Raw genomic sequence first — 22320 nt, 5'->3', positions numbered from 1 at the left:
AAGATATATCATGATATGTATCAATGTATGAGTGCTTTCGCGTTCTAGCGTAAAACTCATACTCGTATATCCTTAAAAAAGTTCATAAATTGGCAATAATGTACTATAATACATTATCAGACGGTAGTTACTCCTTTCACTATCGATATCATAATACCATAACCCATCGTTATAACGCATAGAAACGCTATGATAGATGCAGGTACCCCTCTTGATATGAAAGTCCCAACATTAAGATATCTCTTACCTTCGCGATCTGTCATTGATATGGCAGTCACATTGGGGAACCCGGAAGAGGCTAGACCCATACCACATGAAGCAAGCAGGGCACAACCAAAGACCAAGACAGGTGCTGCTTTTGGACTGCTTAACTTTTCACCAACCTCTTGGACTAATGGAATGATAATTATTGCAGAGACAGTATGAGACACAAATGTACCGACAACTAACATTAGTATACCAAAAATACAAAGGATCGCAAGTAAGGTATCGTTTTCTATTCTTTTTTGTAAAGAAGTTGCAATTGTTTTCAATAATCCAGATGAAGAAACTGCATCCCCCAATGCTATGCCACCCATGGCAAGGATAACAATAGACCATGGAAACGTATTTAAATCCTTCGTACTTAATATACCGGTTCCAAAGAATAATACAATAGGAAAAATTGCGATTTGACCTGATGAGCCGAAAGCACTTTGAATTTTTGATTCAACACACCATAGTAATATGGTTCCCAATGTAACGAATACGATATAATATTGCTTCAAAGTCAGTGTTGTCTTTATAGGCGTGAATTTCTCTAATTTTGTGCCGTTTATCTTGAAGGTTAGGCATAGTAGACCCCATGTGAGAAGCATGGCTAAAATACCACAGGGTAAGGCAACAGCAAAAAATTGACCCCAACCAATACCATAGGGAGATAAATATTCCATCGATATAATGTTCTGGGGGGAAGAAATTGGTGATGACATACCACTAATATCGGCTGATAAGGCCACTCCCATTACCAACGCCTTCGCAAATTGATCATCACTATGAAGTGATTCCAGCAATGGCGCTACAAGTGAATATGTTAGGACAGGTGATGCGACATTAGAAATCCACATAGATAAAAAGAATACCACACACATGGCCATTAAAAGAACGTTTCTAGGTTTTGTACCCGCAAATGCCAGTAACCAGGATGCTAAAATTTTGGCTATATCAAATTGTGATAGAGCTTCTGCAATTGTGAAACCAGCCAAAAGGATCATAATGGTGGAGGACCACATATCACTCAGAATTGCAGAGGAAGCCGCTGCTGCAGACATAGTGCTACCATCACTGTTCTTCAAAACTCTGAACAATACTGTTAGCAGAGGGACGAGAAATGCTGTCACATGTAGGGGAATTGCTTCTGTAGCCCATAATAATGCACAACACTCAACCAACGCCAGACAACGACCCTCAACTCTATCATTTAAAGTTTTCACACCCAATAAAATACCGGTAAAAACTATGATAAAGGCAATTTTCAAAGCCTTCAGTGTGAAAAATAATTTAGGAATCTTGAAATAGTTTATCTGAATAAATTTCCAATGGATTGGAGTTGGAATTTTCCAGCTATAATAACTTAGATCTAAGTTAGAGATTTTTTCGGTTCCTATTGATCCACTGCCAAGGTCAGTTTTAATGTCCCTATCTTGCGAAAGTAGTCCTAGCATATCCTTCCACGTTTTACTCCTTTCCCAAACAATGTGATCATGTAAGTATGATTTTAGTTCTTCTTTACACGTATCAGAATTTTTATAACGTGTTGCGATAGAACCGTAGAAATGTACTAGTGAATCTATCTTTTCATCCAACGCTATTAGTGTATCATCTTGAAAGATGTAAGTGTCTTGAAAAAATTCATCAGATTGAATTAAATCAGCTCTTGTGGTCATATGAAGAACCTTGTCAAATTTTTTGGTAATTTTGCTAAAGCCAATGCGATTTAGTTCGATGAAAGACTTCAATTGACATAGGTCAATGTATAAATTTATTACTGAATGTTTCAAAAGAGATCTCTTTTGTGACTTTATGTTCACTTGAGAATATCCTAGTAAGGCAGTATTTTCTTGATTTGTAGAAATACCATCTATATCCTCCTCATCGATGTCCTCTGAAGCATCAAATCTACTTCTCAATTCATTTTGATCATTAGAATAATGAAGATTAAATCCTTTATTCATAGAATTATTTTGTTCATCTAATTCTGCAGATACTTCAGCTACTTTACTAGACATATTTTGAAGACCAAAATCAACTAGACCTTCTTTTTCAAGGTCTTTCACTAATGATTGAAGTCTAGCAAAAAACTTGGTTTCTGTTCTCTTATAGAAATCGTCGATTTTGACTTTCTCATTAACTAAACTATCGACAAAAGTATCGTACGGACTAAACAAAGTTCTGTCATCACTCGATGAAGCAGAAGAGCGTCTGGAGTCAAAAAATTTCTGTTTGAATTTTTGTGCAGGGGTAAAATCCCTATCATTCTTTTCATGTTTTTTTAAAGAACTCAATTCTTTAGGATAGTCCTCCAACTCTATAGTTTCCAATTGTACGTCAGGAGTTCCACTACGATTGGATTCATTGTTCCTTCCATGCTTCCTAAAAAATCTTGATGGAAGTCTATCTTTCAATTTTGCCTTAATACCATTTTTTGAACTATTGTGATCATTAGGTAACGGTGTATTTTCAAATGAACTTTCAGAAATATTATTATTACTGGGACCCTGAGATGCTCCTCCATTTTCCCTTATTTGATCAGCTTGCAACGTGTAAATTAGATTCTTAAGTTCATTGTAATCCATGTACTGGTTTTGCCATTCTGGTACAGCATTATATTTCAAAAAGTGAGAAAACCTCATTATTCAGGTGGCTTATAAGCAGTCCCCTTTAAGAAGTATCGTCCTTACAGCTTCTTCTAGGATATAATTGGAGCTGTTCTGCTTAGTCCTAATAAGTTCTAATAAATATTAAACAAGTTGGACCAAATCCGAACTTTACTGGATGCCAGAACTATCTTCTGTTTATACAAGCTGATGATCAAGATATTATCATCTTAAATTACACCAAGCGTGGTTTTTCATATTTCGGATACCCTTGCGGGACATCAGATGAAATGTTGATGTCGGACTGTCATATATATATATATATATATATATGACAGTATTGATAGTGACGTTGTTAATAAATATCAGCATATCCTTCAATAGCAGATACTTTTGCACAATTCATCGAAACCCCGTGAGACACGATTACTACGGTTGATTTGGTTGAACTTTGAGCGGTGTTTGCCTAGTTATGTTACAGTAAAATCGTAGAGACACTCTGAATCGAAGTAACAGATGAAGTTGTATTCGATATATTTGCTGCTCTTGAAGGTCTTTAATGGATGCTCGTTGTTTTTCCGGTTGGATTTTTGGTTGAGATGCCTCGGAGTTGTTTGAACAGAGCTTTATTATCTGGCGCTCTTTTGGTGACCATTGAAGCTCTTTATGCTGCTTTATTATAGTGATTTATGTAGTACTTACTGTAGACCATTTGCTCTTGCATATGCCTCTTGTAAAATACAAGTTCCAGCTCTTAGCGAATCAGTGTTGCCAAAGTGTGTGGCTGACCACCGCTATGGAACAGTTATACATGTTTGCAAGATAATCGTGTCCATTACGTATTAATTCCATGTGCCCATTGTTTATAGAGGACTCAGATACTTACAGTTTTGTTGAGCTTTCTCAAATCCAGAATAATGTAATTAACGATTTTGTCTCTTCGACAGATATTATAGTAAATCTAACAAGAAACTGCGTATCTTCTACCTTCTACACTTCAAAAAAAAGAAAAAATTGGATTAGTTTTGGATTATATCAAGACCGGATGCGTTCAAAAATGTTCCAGTAGTCACCTCATTTCAGCAATATTATAAGATAGATCGTAGATCCCATATTCGTTACATTAGAAGCTGTGCGACAACTAATGAGCACAGGAAAGTGTTAAGTTAGGCATCACCGAGGTTTAGTTAACATGGAGCATCAGATAGACTTGTTCAATGGATAAGATGCAGACTAGCCTTAATTTAAAGGAGTGAGGAGGAAGCTAACAGGATTGTAGGGCCTAACATAACTCTCAGTCATATTCCTCTAGAGTGCCTAAAAAAGAGGAATAAATACTTATATCAACGTAAGACAGTACTGGATTATTAGTTTTACTGGACCAGCGCCAATCTTTCCTAAGTAACCACTAAACTAAAGTTGTAAAAATTAGACTGTATTGCGTTCATCATCAACCCTTATTAAGAAGTTCTACTCATCTACCATAGGACCCATAATCGTATTTTTTTAGTAATGTACATTTACAAAATATATTTCTGAATGTAAATGAAGATAAGTGCCATATTTATCAAGTATTGAGCATACGAACATCGACAACTCTCAAAATGTGTAATATAATTTCCATTTTATCTTCTCTTATACTTCCTCGATGATGAAGAGCTATCAGTCTCGTAAGAATTGGCTTTCTCACAAATTTTACTTCCAACCATCTCCCCAAAATTTTTTTTTAGTGAGTGAAAATCTTCTACTTGAGGGAGTCAGTATGTAGATCAGATCGTTCCTATTCGGGTGTAGCCCAATGAATTCAAAACGCTAAAATAAGCTTCTATGGCCAAGTTGGTAAGGCGCCACACTAGTAATGTGGAGATCATCAGTTCGACTCTGGTTGGAAGCATTTATTTTTTACATATTAAACTATCAGTCTCAATAAACTCGTTTGGTAAATTTTGAATCGTATTGCTACCTGGTTGATCACCTCCTCATAGATGACATTGGCTTATTCATCTAGTTATATCATTAGAGCGAATCGTGTCACCGATGTGGCTTCCGGTGAGTTGTCACAAAGCCCGTTAGAGGCGGTTCGCTGCATCATACCTGCCTTTTAAAGTCATATTTCGATACCATTGACCTATAAACTTATATTATAACGTACTTGTATTGAGCTACATACATCTATACGCTTTGTTAACGAAGTTACAAATTCGAACCGTTGGGTTCTGTTACTAATTTTTGAAAAAAAATAAAAGTGTCCTTGAAAGCCATACACGAAGAATTATCTCTGTTATTGCCTTGGTAATATCTTAAGGCTTAATTGATAACTCCTATCATTGTCCTTTTGATGAAGTGAATCCACTCTCCAAAATTCATATAGTATAAATTCTTGAAGAAGTGGCAATGCTGTGATGCAATATGTGTCGACATTCATTTGGTTTGTTAATTCAAAAAATGACTCATTAGTTTCATTTGGTTCAATCATATCCTTGAGCTCGGACTCTTTCAGATTATCGCTCTTGTTATTACCAACGTCATAATTGACCTGCAAATATTGTATAGTACTTATAATCCTTGTAATTCTGAAAAACTTGTCCATATTGACTATCTTATTTGGTCTGAATGCATCTGGATTTCTGAAGTTTGGATTACCTTCATCAATGAAGGTTAAGTCTTGCAAAAATAAATTGAAATAAGGCACAACAGGAAGTGATACCTTAACAAAAGAGAAATCACCCATGATTTTTTTCAGTTTATTCCTATAAACCTTAAAATTTTTGTTCGGATGTACTATCCTTGCTAGATATTCATATAATGTCATATCTTGCTTGCTCAATTGCTGCCAGATTGGTTTCAATCTCGTTATAGAATGGTTTTGTAGTGCTGTCATAATTGATGCAACCGAGTTGAAGTTTCTGAAATATAAATTCGACAAAGCGATCCTCAACCAGTTCCTCAACCTATCCACTCTGTCTATCATCAAAATATTTGGATTGACCAAACTGTCAATAACATAATTACAAAATTTGTTGGTGAACATCAAAACCGTATTCACATTAGGGCAACGGCTCTTTCTTTTATAGTTGATCAGTTCAGTAGGTTGTATGGACATGAACAATTTTGACTCAATCAAGGTCAATTGTTTAGCTACTTCCATTGGATTCATATCTACTAAATTCAAATCGCTCTGAACAAAAACGTTATCAATATTAACCGCTAAACTGCTTTCAATACCGACCTGCAACCTTTTCCAATTTTTAATTATGTTTTCTAGGAAACAGCTGTCAGAATATTTCTCCACCTTACTATTTGTGGCAATCCTGTAGTTATTCACTAGCCTCTCCATATTAGTAATATCATCGGTTGTCAAAAAAGAAGAATTTCCAAGATTTAAAAAAGGTAGTGGGAGTGAAACTGAGTTTCTATTTTTTTTATCTATCTTTGTCAGTTCATACTTTTCTATTATTCTTTCATCCAATGAGAATTCAGAGGACCTTATGCTGCTTGCAACCGATGATGTATCGGATATCATGGATAATGCCCTAGAATGTGTGATAGATTTTTTCGCCAACTGGTCGACCATGAAGGCATGCAATAAATGTCCATCTTTTAAGGCCGGCTTTCTTAGAAACAATTTTGACGCCAGTTCAATTAATTTTTTGGCCTCTATGGGTAAAATAGTTGACATTCCTTCATTAAAAAAGTTTACCATGGTTGGCAGTATATCGTAATCTTTTTCATGATCCCAATAACTCTCCATCCAGCTTGCAAAAACATTACAGACAAGACGTCGTCTATTCTTCAATCTAGATGCCCTTGATGAGTAAGTACCATTTTTTTCTGTGTATTCAAATTTCGAAGACTTATCAATCAAATCAAATCGGTTAATCAACCCATTAACGAGGTCTACCGAATTGCCGTACATTCGGAACGTAAGTAAGAAAGTTGCTACAAATAACTCGTCTGGCTTCTCCATCTCATCCGTCAATTTGAAGATTATTGCTCTGAATGAAGCACCATTCAAATTTCTTTCATTATCAAGTATAATTTCCCTCAGGATTTCGTCCTTGTAATTGACAGAAGTAAGTGGATTGTCATTTAACTCTGATTCAAGCGGCCTATACTTCGCGAAGGTGGAATCTCTACTAAAAGAGTCATAGTCTTTAGCAGACATCAAGCCCGAAGGTATTGCTGAAAATCTTATTATCTTTTTATAGTCAGCTTCGCTATAATCATCACCTAATCCCATTATACTCTTTCTCTTAAGTTCGTTATTGTGCTTTTCATTAATGCCACCAGAACATTTTTTTAAGAATTCCTCTGGTGTGAGCTTGCTCATTTGTAAATCTGGATATTCTCTATTCTTATTCAGTTTGAAATCTCCTGTTATTCTCAGATAATTATTGCAACCAGCGACGGTATTCGCAATTAAACCTGTCATTTTAGAGATTATGTAAACCAATCTCTCACACTCATCGTAATTTGATGGTAACACCGCTATGGAAGCATCACTTTCCAAGTTTTTCAAACTTTTTCTACGGATCTCATGGCTGAGAGACTTTGTAACTAATATTTTAATACAGGAAACCAATTCAGAAACTAGGCCCAATAGGGGATCTAAACATGCATCTAATGTATTTTTATACGCATGTTTATATTTTTCTTCAATAACATAGGAACATGCTTTACTCACATAAAGTAATTCTCTCAATAATTTTATCATTTGATGGATGATGAACTCCAGAGCTTCGCAACCATTTGGATTATGTTCAACTAAGTTAATACGCCCTAGTATGAGTCCAATATAAGAGAAAAGTAAGTCATTGACTTCGTTTAGTCGTTTAGACGCCGTTGGCACAGTTGTAAGATATGTAATTTTGTTGTCCTTAACGCTTTGCGTTCGATATATCATTTTAGTGTCTTTTTTATTTTGTGTTGATGTTGATAAGAATGATTCAGACTGTATTCTAGATGCCTCATTCTTTTCATTTTCAAAATTCATCTTTTCAAGAGACCATATCTTATAGAACGAAAATGCCCTTTTTAGGATTTGATAAACCAATGAGACTAGCTTGGATATATTTTCTGACGATGTTGTGTGCTTATAATAATCAGCCTTGATCATTAAATTATACCAATCAGCAAGTAATTTCTTTCTGCCCTTCCTTACATCTTCTTTGGCTTGAACAATTTCGTTTGATCTTGAAACCGCATCTGTCAATTGAAGAAGTGATTTAACACCATCTCTGATATCATTAATGTAATTGAGATTGAACGTCTTTTGTAAAGAATTTGAAATTGGTTTATCCTGAGGATGCGCAATAAATTTAGCAGAGGCGGTCAAGAGTTTTTCCAAGGGCAATCTTGAATCAATATATTCTTTCCATTGTTCCAGAGTTAACTCATCTCCAGGCTTAGTAACATCTGTGATTTTTATTATATCTGAGAAATAGTTGAAAGGGACCCAGCCACGTAGTTGCGTTTGCAATAAGGTGACTTCACCCCAGCCCGATTCATCGACATTGTGAACGAATGCCACATCACTAGCGTTGAAAGAAAGACATATATTTGTATCTTCATCATTCTCTAATGTTCTAGCATCGAAAGAATGATTGGCGATAATGAATAAATAGGCATAATCTGGAATTTCAGGTATATTTTGAGCCATTTCTTCAAAGCTGAATATGCTATCTTTTCTTCGTTGTTGTAACCTCTTCTCATTTCTCTGAGGAGGATTTATTGGCTGTGTCCTTTGAACACATATAGATGCCCGTATTGCCTTCAATGGGGTCGACTGCTCTTCGATATTTATATGAGATGAAGTTATCCCTAAACCAGCAGGAATAGAAGTATCAAATTTGTCGCTATTACTGAGCTCAGTATCATCAATATATAAAGGTGCCTTCGGTGTTTCGTAATCATTCGAAGTGTTGGCAAAACGCCTATTTCCTGAATTAACAATTGGTGTTTCATCATTAAATATGTCAAAATTTGGCTTTAAACTATTATAATTTTCAGGGAAGTTATTCGAGTCTAGAGTTTCTTCAAAACTAAATGAGTTAGCGGTGGTAAATGAATCATTTGGAGAATTATTATTCAAACTTTTACTGCTACTGACCGGTTTACCATTGTAAAGGTTCAATGATTTTGTTGGGGACACCGTTGTGCTAATTCTTATAGCATTGCCTTCTTCTTCGTAAAATTTCTTGTCAGAGTTGAACAAAGGAGTACTAGCAGAAGTAGTTCGATTCACGGTTAATCGATCCATGCTCTATGTTCCTTGATGTATATTAATCCTCTTCTTTGAATCATTTATCTTCTGAAAACAACCATTGACATTTTCAAATCCCATCTGTATTCCATTCAAAGAAGATAACGCGAAATTACATCGCTTCGGTTTACGTAAACATTGCCATATAAAAGACCAAAGATTTCAGGGCAATGCCCCAAATAAGAGCGTCAGATGGCTTGCTGTCAAGTTGTTGATGCAACTGGAAATTTACACTAATGCAAAGTTGGGGGGGGAAGTTGTTGTCACCAACGTGGGATCATGCGAAAGTCATATCCCACGTGCTAAGGGGCCACGCGGAATAGCAAAAGTATTTATAGCACGTATGTTTCTTGGCTACTACAAGTACAATTGTTACTATTGAATAAAAACCACCTACACAAGCTGAATCACATAGTGGGCTCAAAAAACAGCTTAAAAGAAAAAAAAAGTAGAGAACTCCTCATAGGGGGCTCGAACCCCTGACATTTCGGTTATCCTTGCTTAAGCGTATAATTACTTAAAAGCCGAACGCTCTACCAACTGAGCTAACAAGGATGAGTTCTTCGAGAAAAATTTATTTTTCCGTCCCAAATGTCTTCCATTATTACTTCATAATTATATCCTCCTATCCATGCTCTCGCAAATGAACGGAGGTAGGAGGCTTAAAAACCGTGGTGTTATCCTGTATCACAATAATTGAGATGCAGTTCCTTCCGATGGTGCTAGATAATGGTGGACAAAGCTGAATGATGAGAAGCTCTGATTATAGAAAATATTTGGGATGAATATTTGAGGTACTGATTGTAATATAAGACAAGCCTTGAACAGAAATCTGGTACTACGGATTCTATTAGTCTCACTAAGACGAGGATGTGAGGCGTTATATATGAGACAGTTTTATCAACATTTTTCATTAGTAATCATTTCTTGATGGAATAGATTTCAAAGGACCAACTGAAGTTCGAACTTTCAAAATTATATCATTAGCTTGGTCAATTTATACAGTAGATAGAACAATGTTGATTTATTAGGATATTTCGGGAGTAAAAGCAAGAACTTACACCACTCTCACAAGCTTATCATATCCAATAACACTATTAACAACATCAATGACGAAGATGTGAATACCTCCCAGGACGTTTCCGTCCCATTACCACATTATCATGTAATGCAAGTCTTCTAGAAAATTGCTGGAAATACTAAATAGAGCTAGGTGATCCTGAACTTCGTTTTTAGAAAATATCTTGGATGAATATCTAAGGTAGAGTTTATAACCTAGAACAAGCATTGAGCAGAACTCTAGAACAAGTCTTGTACAGAAGTGCAGTACTACGGCATTTATTAGTATCACTAAGATGAAACTGTGAGGTGTTAAAATTGTGATGATGACATCAACATTCCTGATTGATATCCGATTATTGATGTAATGGGTTACGTTCAGATTATTATATAAAGGGTGAAATAAAAACGGAACTTCTGGATTATTTCATTGCCTTCGTTACGTTAGGTACATTAGAAGAAAATATATATCGACTTATTACGATAATTACTGAATAAAATAAAGAACTTACACCACTCTTACAAGCTTATCGTGCCTAACAACACTATTAACAACAACAGTAACGAAGGTATGGATACTTCCAAGGACGTTTCCGTCCAAAAATCTTAAATCTGTCATTCTAGCTAGTACAACATTGAAATGCCAATATAATGCCATTTCTGGCATTTCTCATATAAGTTGCAACATTTAGCTTTTGATGGTTTACTTGGTCATCAATTCATGATATATCTGGATGATATGCACTGCCATGATGTAATCTAGATGATTGCTCCAGATTTGCGATAGATTTGTTATCTTGACTATTCATCAATTGTGAATTGCAATGTATTATCAGTTCCAGAATGATCGATTTTTGAAGATTTGATATAAACAAGAGAAATAAATTCTCATAGAAGTCAACATTTCATTTTCTGATAGCGGATATGTGCCAAAGTTGCGTAGTTTCTTAGTTATTTCAGAAAATTGGTAAATAATACGTGACACTGGCCATCATGAGAAGATGACTATCCTTTCCTCCAAACAATTGAGATTACAGCCAACGAATGGCTTCAATATCACTTTTCACATCACACAAATGCTAATTGTTTACACGTTGGCTTAAGCAGCGATTTCTCCAAACGGAATGTTGGAATTATTGTTCGCCTGAAAATTGACAATGAATTTCAAAATTGAGTCTGCATTGTTGCCAAAACATCGAGAACTATGTTAGAGAGTTCAAAGCTCTTGTTGATTTTATCCCAAAGGGTACCAGCGGAGAAAGGTAGTAGTCAATTTGCTATATTAATGACTCAAATGAAGATAACAATAGATAGATCGATAGTCAGAAAATGGAGATTACAGATTCTATTATTACAGCGGTACAGTAACATTCTTAAATCGATCATAGATTCTTCTATTGATGCTTGAAGGTTAGAATGTCTAAGATGAAAGATACATTATTCATAAAAAGGCTCCTAGATGTCACCACTAGGAGCAACAATCCTCTATACAAGGCCTGTTGCTAAAAGGCCAATCTAACATGCGTTTCGAAAGTAACTATAACATGAGTAATAACCACTATCACAACGAAATGCTAAAATATCGGAGGGAAGATATTGTAGAGGTCTGGATACACCAGCAGAAGGGGAAAAAAGAGTATATATCATAAAGTAGTGGACCTTAATTGATATACGCATATGATTAAGACTAGCCATGAATTATATCGATCAATGAAATGTATTCTTGAAATTTCGAGACTTCATCTTCTGATCTTTTTTCATTACCTTCTCTTTCATAATTGATTACAGAAGTCAGCGGCCCAGATGTGATATAAGCCTCTTTTTCTTGCTCTTGCCCTTCGTCAGCTTTTCCATTTTTCTTTTCTATAATGTAACCTTTACGCCCTGGAATACTGGATAATATGTCGGTGCCCAGAAGCTTCTTGCCCCTCAGATATCTAACATGAGACTCGCTTTCATTTGGGTCATTCTTGAAATTGTCTTCGAATTCTGTAGTAGGACCTGTGTATTTCACTCTTGCTGGTATCAAATGAATTGATTTGTTTGCATTTTCGCCTGTACTTTCTAGAACTATTTCCTGTCTCATTGCCGTAAACCCGTTGTATGATCGATTGCTATGCCAAGTAGAACTCTCTAGCACTGTAGAAACTGATAAGATATCGTTTTCGGCTAAAACTGAAGTGATAAATACGTGAATCTTCGAAGATTCTGTTGATTGTTTCGCGTTTCAAACCAGTCCACATTTTTTTTTTCAATATTGTTTGAATATGGTTTCAGGTATAAGAAAAAAAAAAAAAAAGACATATAGTTTGTGATGGCAACAAATATAGATAAAAGAACATTTCTCACCACGTCAACTCATGCGACCATACGTGTTTTTAGCTAGTTTAAGCAACTGTAAAATGATTTCCCACTAAAAATGCTGCTCGAATTCCGAAATGTGTGTCAACACGACCTTTATTTTATTTGTTACGATGTTGCAGCCTCATCTCTAATTGAAAGCCTCCCCTTTAAGATAAATAACGATCAATTGATAGAAGAGTGACAAATATACAGCACAATCAGCTCTCTTAAGTCACCTGATCTCTTCATGCACTCTTTCTTTGGAATTGTTTATGAATTGGAATCATAATACTAAATTCAATGTAATTTCCCTGATCAAACAAGTGGAGCCTTCCCGCATTGCATCAGGTTGGTTCCAAAATCTGTATGATACTTCTGTTGCCGCAAATAAATCCCAGTTATCCCAATTTAATTTTCTTGGGGAGAAAGAAAATACTATCGACATTTTTAAAGGTTCTACTATCATTAATACAAAAAACTTTCTGAGAATATTTGGCTTCAACTTAATAAGCTGTGTATACTATTGTGAACATGTCATGTCTGTGAGTCAGACTTGAGAGGTTGGCGTTCAACGAACAATATTACAGTACAAGTGTCTAAATGAATCAAATCCATTATGTAACTCTTCATCAAATCAAAATGTCATGCTAATCCTACATCTTCAATTTAAACTGAATGACTTTTAATTTGTTACTGAAGAATATGCAAAATTAATCATTTTAGTATTTACTACTACCGTCGAAAAAAGGTGGCATTTTTTGAAATCTGACAGGTCTTTCACCAAAATTTGTAGGTAAATAGGAAATTCAAGCTAGGAAAGATTCTTTTCATATCAAGAAAGTAACGCCTAGATAAGACTCTTCAATTTTCTACTAGATATGTAAGGGTCACACAGGTAATCTTTTCTCTTTGTCCTTCGAAAAAACTTAGTATATATATATATATATATATATCTATATATAGCCAATTCTTCAATCGGTTTAGAATGTTATTTTTCTGAGCAGTTTATTACAGCAAGCCAACTGTTTTCCTCATATCAGTTTCTCAGGCGTTTCATGTCGGAAAGAGCCCAGTCTGGAACATGCTTGAGCTCTTGACCTCTAAAATGTCACATTTCTCTATGAGGGAAGTGCCGTCTGAAAATGAGTTGTAACATCGCTGTTTCAGAATTGTGATACCAAAGTTTCTCGTTTACATGCAACAATACCGCAATACTCGCCAAGTCTTTACTAAACCCCGATGGAATTGATATAGAACTTGGGGTACGTTATAAAAAGGCATGTAATTTTCCTAATTAGTCCAATTACATGCTTTTCCAAAAAATATTCTTCATGTAATTCTTTTTTACAGAACCTATCTGTATGATTACTTTCAGAGTATTTAAATCATAAGAAATCTCGAATTTGAAATGTATGTAAATTCAATCCAAAGTGCATTCCTTTCCAGATAGAATATTTTACTGTCATCATGGAAGCCGTTCTAATAATAATCACACAGGCTATTCAAAGTACAGCATGCAACATTTTCAAGCAAGAAATTTTATTTATGCAAGGTATGGGTGATATTGACACCTGATTAGTACAATCAGCTTAAAAGAATATTTATTCAACTAATGTTAAACCATCCCATCTCAGATACACCAACTGATGCCCGAGACAAACAAGTAATAATCTTTTCCCGTGCTACTAGCTCAAAAAGTTGTCATTATCTATTTTCAAAAGTATTTCCTATTCGAGGTTATTACTTTTGTATGCGGATACCCTTAGCCATCTCGAGGTGTTTTCAACGTCGGGAATCTAAGTCGGACACATCTCGTGTTCAATGACGCTAGTTATGGTTGTAAAAACAAATAGGAAATACATCCTGACATCCAGTACCAAATGACGATTTACATGGTTCTCTAAATACATGAATGCATATAGTTAGTGAAATGACAGTAGTTTTTACATGCATTTTTATTTCATTCGAACGAATACTAACACTTCGAGGTCAACACCGTTATCGTATAGAAAGTTTGTGGAGAAGTTACCTTAATAATATCAAAGAAGATGGGAAAACGCAATGCTATTACAGAGGATCGAACAGAGTTCCATAACTTTTTTAGCAAAGCTGCCACGAACATTTTAAACACCTCTTTGGAACCAGAACAGAAAAAGAATTTATTAAAAAGTATCTATTCGAATTACATGGAAGAGTTTGGAAAGAATACGAAAAGTGGAAAAGGGAGCATATCAAAAAGCTCGAAAGAATTATTGGAAAAAGTGTACGCTACAAAACAATGGCTTACAAAAGAAGAAAGAGAGTTGGTAGCTAAAAGGTGCCAGATAACACCATTACAAGTAAGAATATGGTTTATTAATAAACGCTCAAGATCAAAATAGCACGTTTGAATCAGTTTGTCTAATACGTGGCAGGGCAAAAAAGTGTCATGCTATGTTAGAGAACAGCCAAATCAATAAGACCTCATCTAGAGACAAAATCCCATGCTCCCATACAAAACCACCTGCAAATTTTATACCATTACGTCCTCTCCTCTTGACGAATTGTATGGAGGGCGGACCGTTTCCCCTCATTATGCATTGTACCACTCAATATGCTATTTTAGGCCTATACAAATACTTTCACAATGAAAAGTGTACCCAAGATCATTTTCAAGGGCAATTATGATGATCTTACAAGTGCTGACAACAGAATTACTGAGCTTTGGTTATAATATGTATAGTTTCATACGTTTTTGTTTTTCGTTTTCCAGATGTTCAATCCGTACATCACATATTAAGCAGATCACAAAAATGGTTGGATGTTTGAGAAAAACACGAGAAAGTGCAGTGCTGGCTCGTAGAGGGCGACACACCTTAGAGTGTTTGAACCTATGGCACGTACAGCGATCACGATATTTGAAGACCCAAGAAATTTTGCTACTTTCTTTATATATACTGAAAATTATTTGAATATTCAGTGAGAAATATAATTTATCGTTAAATTGCGGTTGACTCCCGGTAAAATCAACCGTTCTATACGCATGTCTGCTTGGTGACTTGATTCTTCTTGCAACATTGATTCAAGGAGGAAAATTTTTTCTTTGTGCTCTCTCACATTTTCTATTTTCAGTAAAAAACGCCATATGATGCGGAAAAATTGGCTGTAGTTCTGAGAAGATCTGAATAAGCATATGGGGATCTGTTCTTTACCGCAGCATATCTTTATTCAAGTGAGGGGAAAGAACTGTAAAGAGATCTGCCCAATTTTTTGTAATCAGTGATGTCTTATACTAAGACGTATATTTCATTAATATACACTTCGGACTGGCTTGTTAAGAATATTTGTATTGTTATGGTGTGGCTCGCAATATTGTGCTAATCCACCACCATCTTGAATATATCGTAGAGCTGCAATTTTCTGAGAATTCATTGCTCAATTCTTGTTGAAGTATCAGTGTCTGAAAAGTTTATAAATGGTTACTCAATCGAAGCACAAGCCCTGATATCACTTGCTATCGGTTTTCCAAATGAGAGAATTGAGTTGAAAGGTGGAAGAATTGAAGTTCCTATGACCCCTAGAAAAGCAGTAACTCAATAACCTCTTGACATCCAGTTCTGGAAAGGGACACATGGAGATGGTCCAAGGCTGTTCTTGATTTAGAGTGAGAGCATTAGAAATACATAAGTTATACGTATAAGCAATATTAAATAAAAACACTGCCATAGACAGATTTATTCCATGCTTTGTTATTTACTGTAAATCAACCTTATCTGCTTAATTAATATATGCCATAAAACAGCAAACCCTGAATCTGCATTCCTGCATCTAGTTCTAATATTTGACCACAGAAAGCAAAATGGCTTGAATTATTGTTGGTGACACGACATAATATTTGATGCACATCAATTTTTGATATATCTGTTGGATGGTGGATAGACCCCTGCTGCGATGCAAACGTCATTCATCAATGCCACTGTATAAAGGGGGCAGATACACAGAAAAACTTTCAAGGGAGCTAAGGCCTGGATACTTCTGGCGCCGCTATTAACTACACATTTCAGTTCGTTTTGACTATAATAAGGAGGTCAATTAGTCAATTAGTAATTCTCGCTATTCTACTATGATATTAAAGTTATAGCACCTTAAAAAATATACACCGTATGCTGATGCCCCTGAAAACAAACGATGCAAAAATCTGTTTAGAAATTGTTTATAAAGTAGCAATTTCACACATAGAACCATATTAGAATTTTTTGATGTTCAATGGATACAAATATTTAAATTCCCCCGACACCCATAGATTAGTAAAAAAAGGACACACAGTTGTGGAATATCATCAATACCAGCGATACAAACTTGTTATTTGGACCACAAACATTTTTTAAAAATGGGGAGAAGACGGCAACACCCGCACGTATCAGTGAAGTATCCAATTCATTTGATCTTTCATCTAGAACTAGAAGAACAAAATGTTCGTGACTTCTAACATGCGAAGCCTAGTCGCCTTGAGATATATAACTGCCCTCATATGTTTTACTGTAAGTACCAATGACCTTTTCATAGTATAGCTCATTGTTTTCCTTGCAGTGGTTATGTTTGAGACAGGAAATGATTGTGCACTTGCACGCATTCTGTCACGAATCTTTAGATCAGAGCCACATACTGGAGCAAGCTTTTTGGTTGAACTTACAATTTCACGATCAAAACCGTTTTAACTCCCATTTCCCTCCAATGAGGCCGCCATGCGGATATCAGAGCCAACATACACCATAACATTCAATCTCAATATCAACGTGATATGTGCCATGTTGTTTTGGAGCATATGTCACTCTGTTTGGATGGATAATCCTTACTGTCCAAAATACCAACACTCCGGAACTTTTTTGGATAGAGCATATTTTTATCAAATTTCCAATGGCAATCCTTCTAATAAAGACAGTATCTCCATCTTTCAACATAAAATACCATTGTCTTTATACATAGTACTCGATGGACCTTGCATATGGTAGAAGTTGAAAACCTTTCCATGCGAAGTGATTTATCACGCACGATGGGCTCCGTCGAATAACATTTTTTTCTTTTTCTTGATGTGCCTGGTATAACTTAAATTGTGCATATAAACATACCGAGCCATATCAATGGTATAGTGAACCTAACAATTAATGGCAAATGACAGATTTCACATATGTCTCATCTTGCCCGGTTCAGCAGTACATATCAATGATTGTGTGGGGCCGAAAGAAACGATTTTTTGAGAATCCTTGGACTGAGCAATTTCGTTAACTTAATGGAAAGGCTCTGTTGCTATAGAATGCCACATTGTTGAAAGTTTTACCAGCTTACTGGAAATCAAGTCATCACTAGTAAACTCGTCTCGGTTTCTGCTTCATTGACTGCCCTAATGAATGCTTGCTCCCTTGCAACTCAATAAAGAGAAGTTCACGCGTATCATAGTTTTGTTAGTTTCTTTTAATTTTAACGGAACGATTATTTGGTGATGACAGATCTATAATGGAAGCAAACCTTGTTAAAAGATTTATGGCAACTAAATTGGCAACTTGGGCTATTTTAATTTAAATATTAGTTGAAGGTGCTGCTAGTTCACTAATAAGACTATCTCCGGTGCAACAGAACCTTTATCGGCAATACTTTTAGCTAGATGGTAACCTTCAATACTAAGTGCCGCTGTTTCAGCAGTATTATGTGTACTAGCCGCTGGAGCAGTGCTACTATGGAATGAGGCCTTCTCGACTTTGAATCATTTTTTAATAAGTAGGGTCACAAAATCTGCCATGCTTGTTTTGAACAGAAACAGAAGCAGCATTCTCTTAACTAAGGTCCAAGTTGTGTCCAACATATTTCTAATTCAGTTTTCACCGAGTATAAGAGAAATAGACTATAGTTTTTCACATGCACCTATTTCTAGGGGTGACTACCATATTTTATATTTTTATGAATTAAGTATTAGCCTGGTTTCTCATGTTCCATGCAATCAGCTTTTTACAAGGATTGGTAAGTCATGATAGTTTATATACGGCAGAGGTTTTTACTTTTTGGAGAGTTTAAAAGAACTGTAGGGCAATGCCTTGAGTTTGTCCAAAATATGTATCTGTAAGCTTAAAAATAGCTGCCAGACAGCTTATAGGTCGAAAGATTTTGTGATTTTATTTCTGCGCAGGTCTTTGAATGAATACTACCTTTTATTGAATTCACGAGATATGCAAGAATACATGTTACTCGTTTACTATTGTGGTTATATTTAATAAAATTAGTTACCTCAAACTAAGATCTATCAAGTCATTGATCCACTGAATTGAATGAGGTATTCACTATCAGCAGCTAAGTACTTTCTATCTAAAGGAAAGCAACTGATAGTCATAAACTAGTATTATGAGATATCCCAATGCTAACAGACTTGAAGGTAATTCTACTATTAAGAAACAATTTTACCTCATAACTACCAAAAACTATTATGTAAGAAGGGACAATTGCCCTCTTTTTAAGTACCTCTTCAGGATGTATGTTATCTTGTTCAGTAAGCAAATAAAATATCTAGGACTGTTTGTTGAAAACTTTTTTTAATTCCATCAATGACAAGATGGTTAAAAGAACAAACTCTGAAGGATAGATACCCAATAAGAAAAATTGATACTTTGATTTGCACGTTTTATTGTCCAAATCGAAAAGCCATCGAAATTTCAGGGGCGATAGCTACAGGGAAATAATTTTTGAATATTAAGAGATTTTTAAGAACCAGGTGCTAGCGGCTGTCACTACGAATGAGCATCAAAATAAAAAAATACCAGACGAGGTCATACTTCTCTAGAGCTATAATATATTTTTTAACGTTCCGCACAAAGATAACGCTACCTTTTTCAGCCTGTCTCTTTTTCTTTTACGAATAATCATACCTTATAGTTCCCATTTTGATGTCTTGTGCTGCTTGTTTTGAACTCATATAATATCATACTCCGCGTTCTCCGAACTAAAACTCACGAACTCCTGGCATAGCAGAACTCCGGTGCCAAGAAAAACTTTAATTTTCTGTCTCGAGCAAATTTGCCTTGAAAGGACACTTGAGTCGCGCGAGTTATTACTCTTTGTGTCAATTTATTTGAGAAATCTTAGCTGACTACTCTCTTAATTGATGCGAGTAAATACGAGCAACTCCAGTAGTTTGCCTAAGGGACAATATTCTTAATGAAGGCAAACTTGTGGGGAATTGTGGTTTGTAGCCCAAGGAGTGTAACGTTCCGAGAACATCACGTTACTTGTGTCTGAGAGTTTTTCTGGTATGATTTTCAAGGTTATTTCAAAAACCGTCACAATCTTAGTTTATATATAACACGGCGAACTTTAGTTCAATACTATCAATTTCTAATGTAGACACTCATTACACTTTGAATCAAAAAATGCCTTCTAAATTAACTGTATCTGCAAACGGAGACTTCACCGATGAAGCCGGTAATGTCATCGTTCTCAGAGGGGTCAATTTTGATCCAAGTATTAAAAATCCAACGAAACCTGTGGACTCTACACATGTACCCGCAGATAATGTATTTTATGAAAGTCACGCTTCTGTCAGTTTTGTAGGGCATCCAATCCCTTTAGACCAGGTGGAAGTTCATGTCAGTCACTTTAAATCTCTCGGTTATAATTGTATCAGATTTCCATTCACTTGGGAAGCTCTCGAACATGAGGGACCCCACAAATATGACTACGAATATATGGACTACTGTATCGACGTTTTGAAGAAGATTATGGAACTGGACGGAATTTATGTCTATCTTGACCCTCATCAGGACGTCTGGTCGAGATATTGCGGAGGTTCTGGTTCACCATACTGGTCTCTATTAGCTGCTGGGTTTCAGCCAACTAGATTCAAAGATACTCATGCTGCTCTTTTACAAGGATATCATATGGATCCCATTACCGGGAAAGAATCCATCAAGGAGCCCTATCCAAAGATGGTCTGGGCTACTAACTACTACAAACTAGCTGCTCAAACAATGTTTACCTTATTTTTTGCAGGTAAGCAATTTGCTCCAAAATGTGTTATTAATGGTTTAAATATCGAGGATTATTTACAAGAGTGCTACATGGATGCAATTATGACTTTTTACAAAAGAATTCAAGAAAGAGCACCAGAACTATTTACTAGCAATACTGTTATTGGTTTAGAAAGTATGAATGAACCCAATGAGGGGTACATTGGTGAAACAAATTTAGGTGCCATTGGTAAGGAGAGAACTTTCAATGTTGGCTTAACACCAACAGGATTTCAGAGTCTTATTATGGGTGAAGGTTTTGATACAATTATTGACGTATACGAGTCTTCAGTATCCGGGCCTCATAAAGTTGGTACCAAAAACTTCAAGTGCAATGGTAAGAAGGCTTGGTTAAGTTCGGAAGAAAGAGACGTCGTTGACGCTAAGTATGGTTGGACTCGTAACCCAGATTGGAAAGCTGGAGAGTGTATTTGGAAACAGCACGACGTTTGGGAAGTAGGCACAGATGGTAGGCCAAACTTGCTGATTCCAGATTATTTTTCAAAGTCAACTTCTCCAGGAGAACGTATTGATATTGTCTATTTTATTAACACGCAATTCATCAACTACTACAAGAGACTTTATCACAAATTTAGAGCCATTGATTCCGAGCATTTTATTATAGCCCAACCAACAGTCTATCAAGTTCCTCCAAAATTGACAGACTATGGCGTTTTAGATAATAAAACTATATGTGCCTCCCATTTTTACGATTTCGTATCGTGGGTCATGAAAACCTGGAACACTGAATTTAATTTTGATACGATTAAGCAAGTTCGTAATGAATGTACTCATCCAAAGGATGTTCTCGTCGAAGGTGAAGATGCCATTAGAAACGTTTTTAGAGAGCAACTAAAACGTATGAAGGATGAGATTACAGATATTGTGGGTAACAATATTCCATTAATTTTTACAGAGATAGGTATGCCACTTGACATGGAAGACAAGAAAGCATACAGAAACGGTGATTATTCCACACAGACCAAGGCTATCGATGCTTTGCATTACGCTCTTGAAAGTAATAATCTCTCATACAGTTTCTGGTGTTACTGTTCTGTAAATTCACATGAATGGGGTGATGATTGGAATAATGAAGATTTTTCAATTTGGTCTCCAGACGATATCAAGTTTCCTGTTAAACCTTTACCTGATATCTCTTTGGAGAGAATTGACAGTTCCATCCAGACAAAATCATTAATCTCAGATTTTGCAGTTTCGCCTGTAATGAAGAAAGAAAAAGTGAATCTAAGTGGATACCGGGCAATTGATGCTTTAGTAAGACCCTTTCCTATTAAAATTTCTGGTTTCTTCTCTCATGCTGCGTTTGATTTACCATCGAGAGCTTATTCTTTATCTGTTATAGGCAAGGAAGCTGATTCTTCCACATATATATACTTGCCCTCTTATCATCTTCCAATTGATAAGGTTACAGTTGACATTTCTACAGGAAAATTAGAATTTGATCCTGAATACGATATTTTGAAGTGGGAACATGGTGCTGGGGAGCAAACATTAAATGTTATGGGAAATTACTAAAAATGAAACTGCCGAGTAATAAGAGTCAACCATCTCCTACCGTTTTGATGCGGTGTTTTAAACAGTGTATCTGTTGAAAGTATATATAAAAGTGTATATATTGTTGCTATTAAACTAAAAAAAAATGTCAATGCCAGAGTTAGCCTCTTTTTCTTTTATAGTACCACTTTATGAATGATATTATATGCCTGTTTAATGAAATGCCGGCAACTATCGTTGTCGGCATGCCAAATCC

General features: G+C 35.7%; 5 protein-coding genes and 2 non-coding genes across 7 annotated transcripts; 3 read left to right on the top strand and 4 right to left on the bottom strand.

The window, feature by feature from the left end:
* Positions 1-116: 116 nt before the first annotated feature.
* Positions 117-2891, bottom strand: PHO87 (SPX domain-containing inorganic phosphate transporter; the record flags this gene model as incomplete). The annotated part of the gene is made up of 1 exon (XM_003958140.1): positions 117-2891. The coding sequence occupies one exon, from the start codon at positions 2889-2891 to the stop codon at positions 117-119; it is 2775 nt and encodes a 924-aa protein (XP_003958189.1).
* A 1785-nt stretch (positions 2892-4676) lies between these two features.
* KAFR0Gtrna14T lies at positions 4677-4749 on the top strand. The gene has a single exon. It is a non-coding gene; the product is annotated as a tRNA-Thr (tRNA).
* A 387-nt stretch (positions 4750-5136) lies between these two features.
* BUD5 (Ras family guanine nucleotide exchange factor BUD5) lies at positions 5137-9114 on the bottom strand (the record flags this gene model as incomplete). Its single annotated transcript, XM_003958139.1, has 1 exon — positions 5137-9114. The coding sequence occupies one exon, from the start codon at positions 9112-9114 to the stop codon at positions 5137-5139; it is 3978 nt and encodes a 1325-aa protein (XP_003958188.1).
* A 459-nt stretch (positions 9115-9573) lies between these two features.
* KAFR0Gtrna19K lies at positions 9574-9672 on the bottom strand. Its single transcript has 2 exons — positions 9635-9672; positions 9574-9610 (listed from the first exon to the last, which is right to left on the bottom strand). It is a non-coding gene; the product is annotated as a tRNA-Lys (tRNA).
* Positions 9673-11863: 2191 nt separating this feature from the next.
* RNH203 (Rnh203p) lies at positions 11864-12262 on the bottom strand (the record flags this gene model as incomplete). The annotated part of the gene is made up of 1 exon (XM_003958138.1): positions 11864-12262. One exon carries the CDS (start codon positions 12260-12262, stop codon positions 11864-11866), a length of 399 nt encoding a protein of 132 aa, XP_003958187.1.
* A 2169-nt stretch (positions 12263-14431) lies between these two features.
* Positions 14432-14900, top strand: HMRA1 (Hmra1p; the record flags this gene model as incomplete). Its single annotated transcript, XM_003958137.1, has 2 exons — positions 14432-14455; positions 14529-14900. 2 exons carry the CDS (start codon positions 14432-14434, stop codon positions 14898-14900), a joined length of 396 nt encoding a protein of 131 aa, XP_003958186.1.
* Positions 14901-19913: 5013 nt separating this feature from the next.
* KAFR0G00170 (uncharacterized protein) lies at positions 19914-22085 on the top strand (the record flags this gene model as incomplete). Its single annotated transcript, XM_003958136.1, has 1 exon — positions 19914-22085. One exon carries the CDS (start codon positions 19914-19916, stop codon positions 22083-22085), a length of 2172 nt encoding a protein of 723 aa, XP_003958185.1.
* Positions 22086-22320: the final 235 nt, after the last annotated feature.

Source organism: Kazachstania africana, chromosome 7 (genome assembly GCF_000304475.1).
Source record: "Kazachstania africana CBS 2517 chromosome 7, complete genome".
NCBI lineage: Eukaryota > Fungi > Ascomycota > Saccharomycetes > Saccharomycetales > Saccharomycetaceae > Kazachstania > Kazachstania africana.
This window is presented reverse-complemented; position numbering and strand designations above follow the sequence as displayed.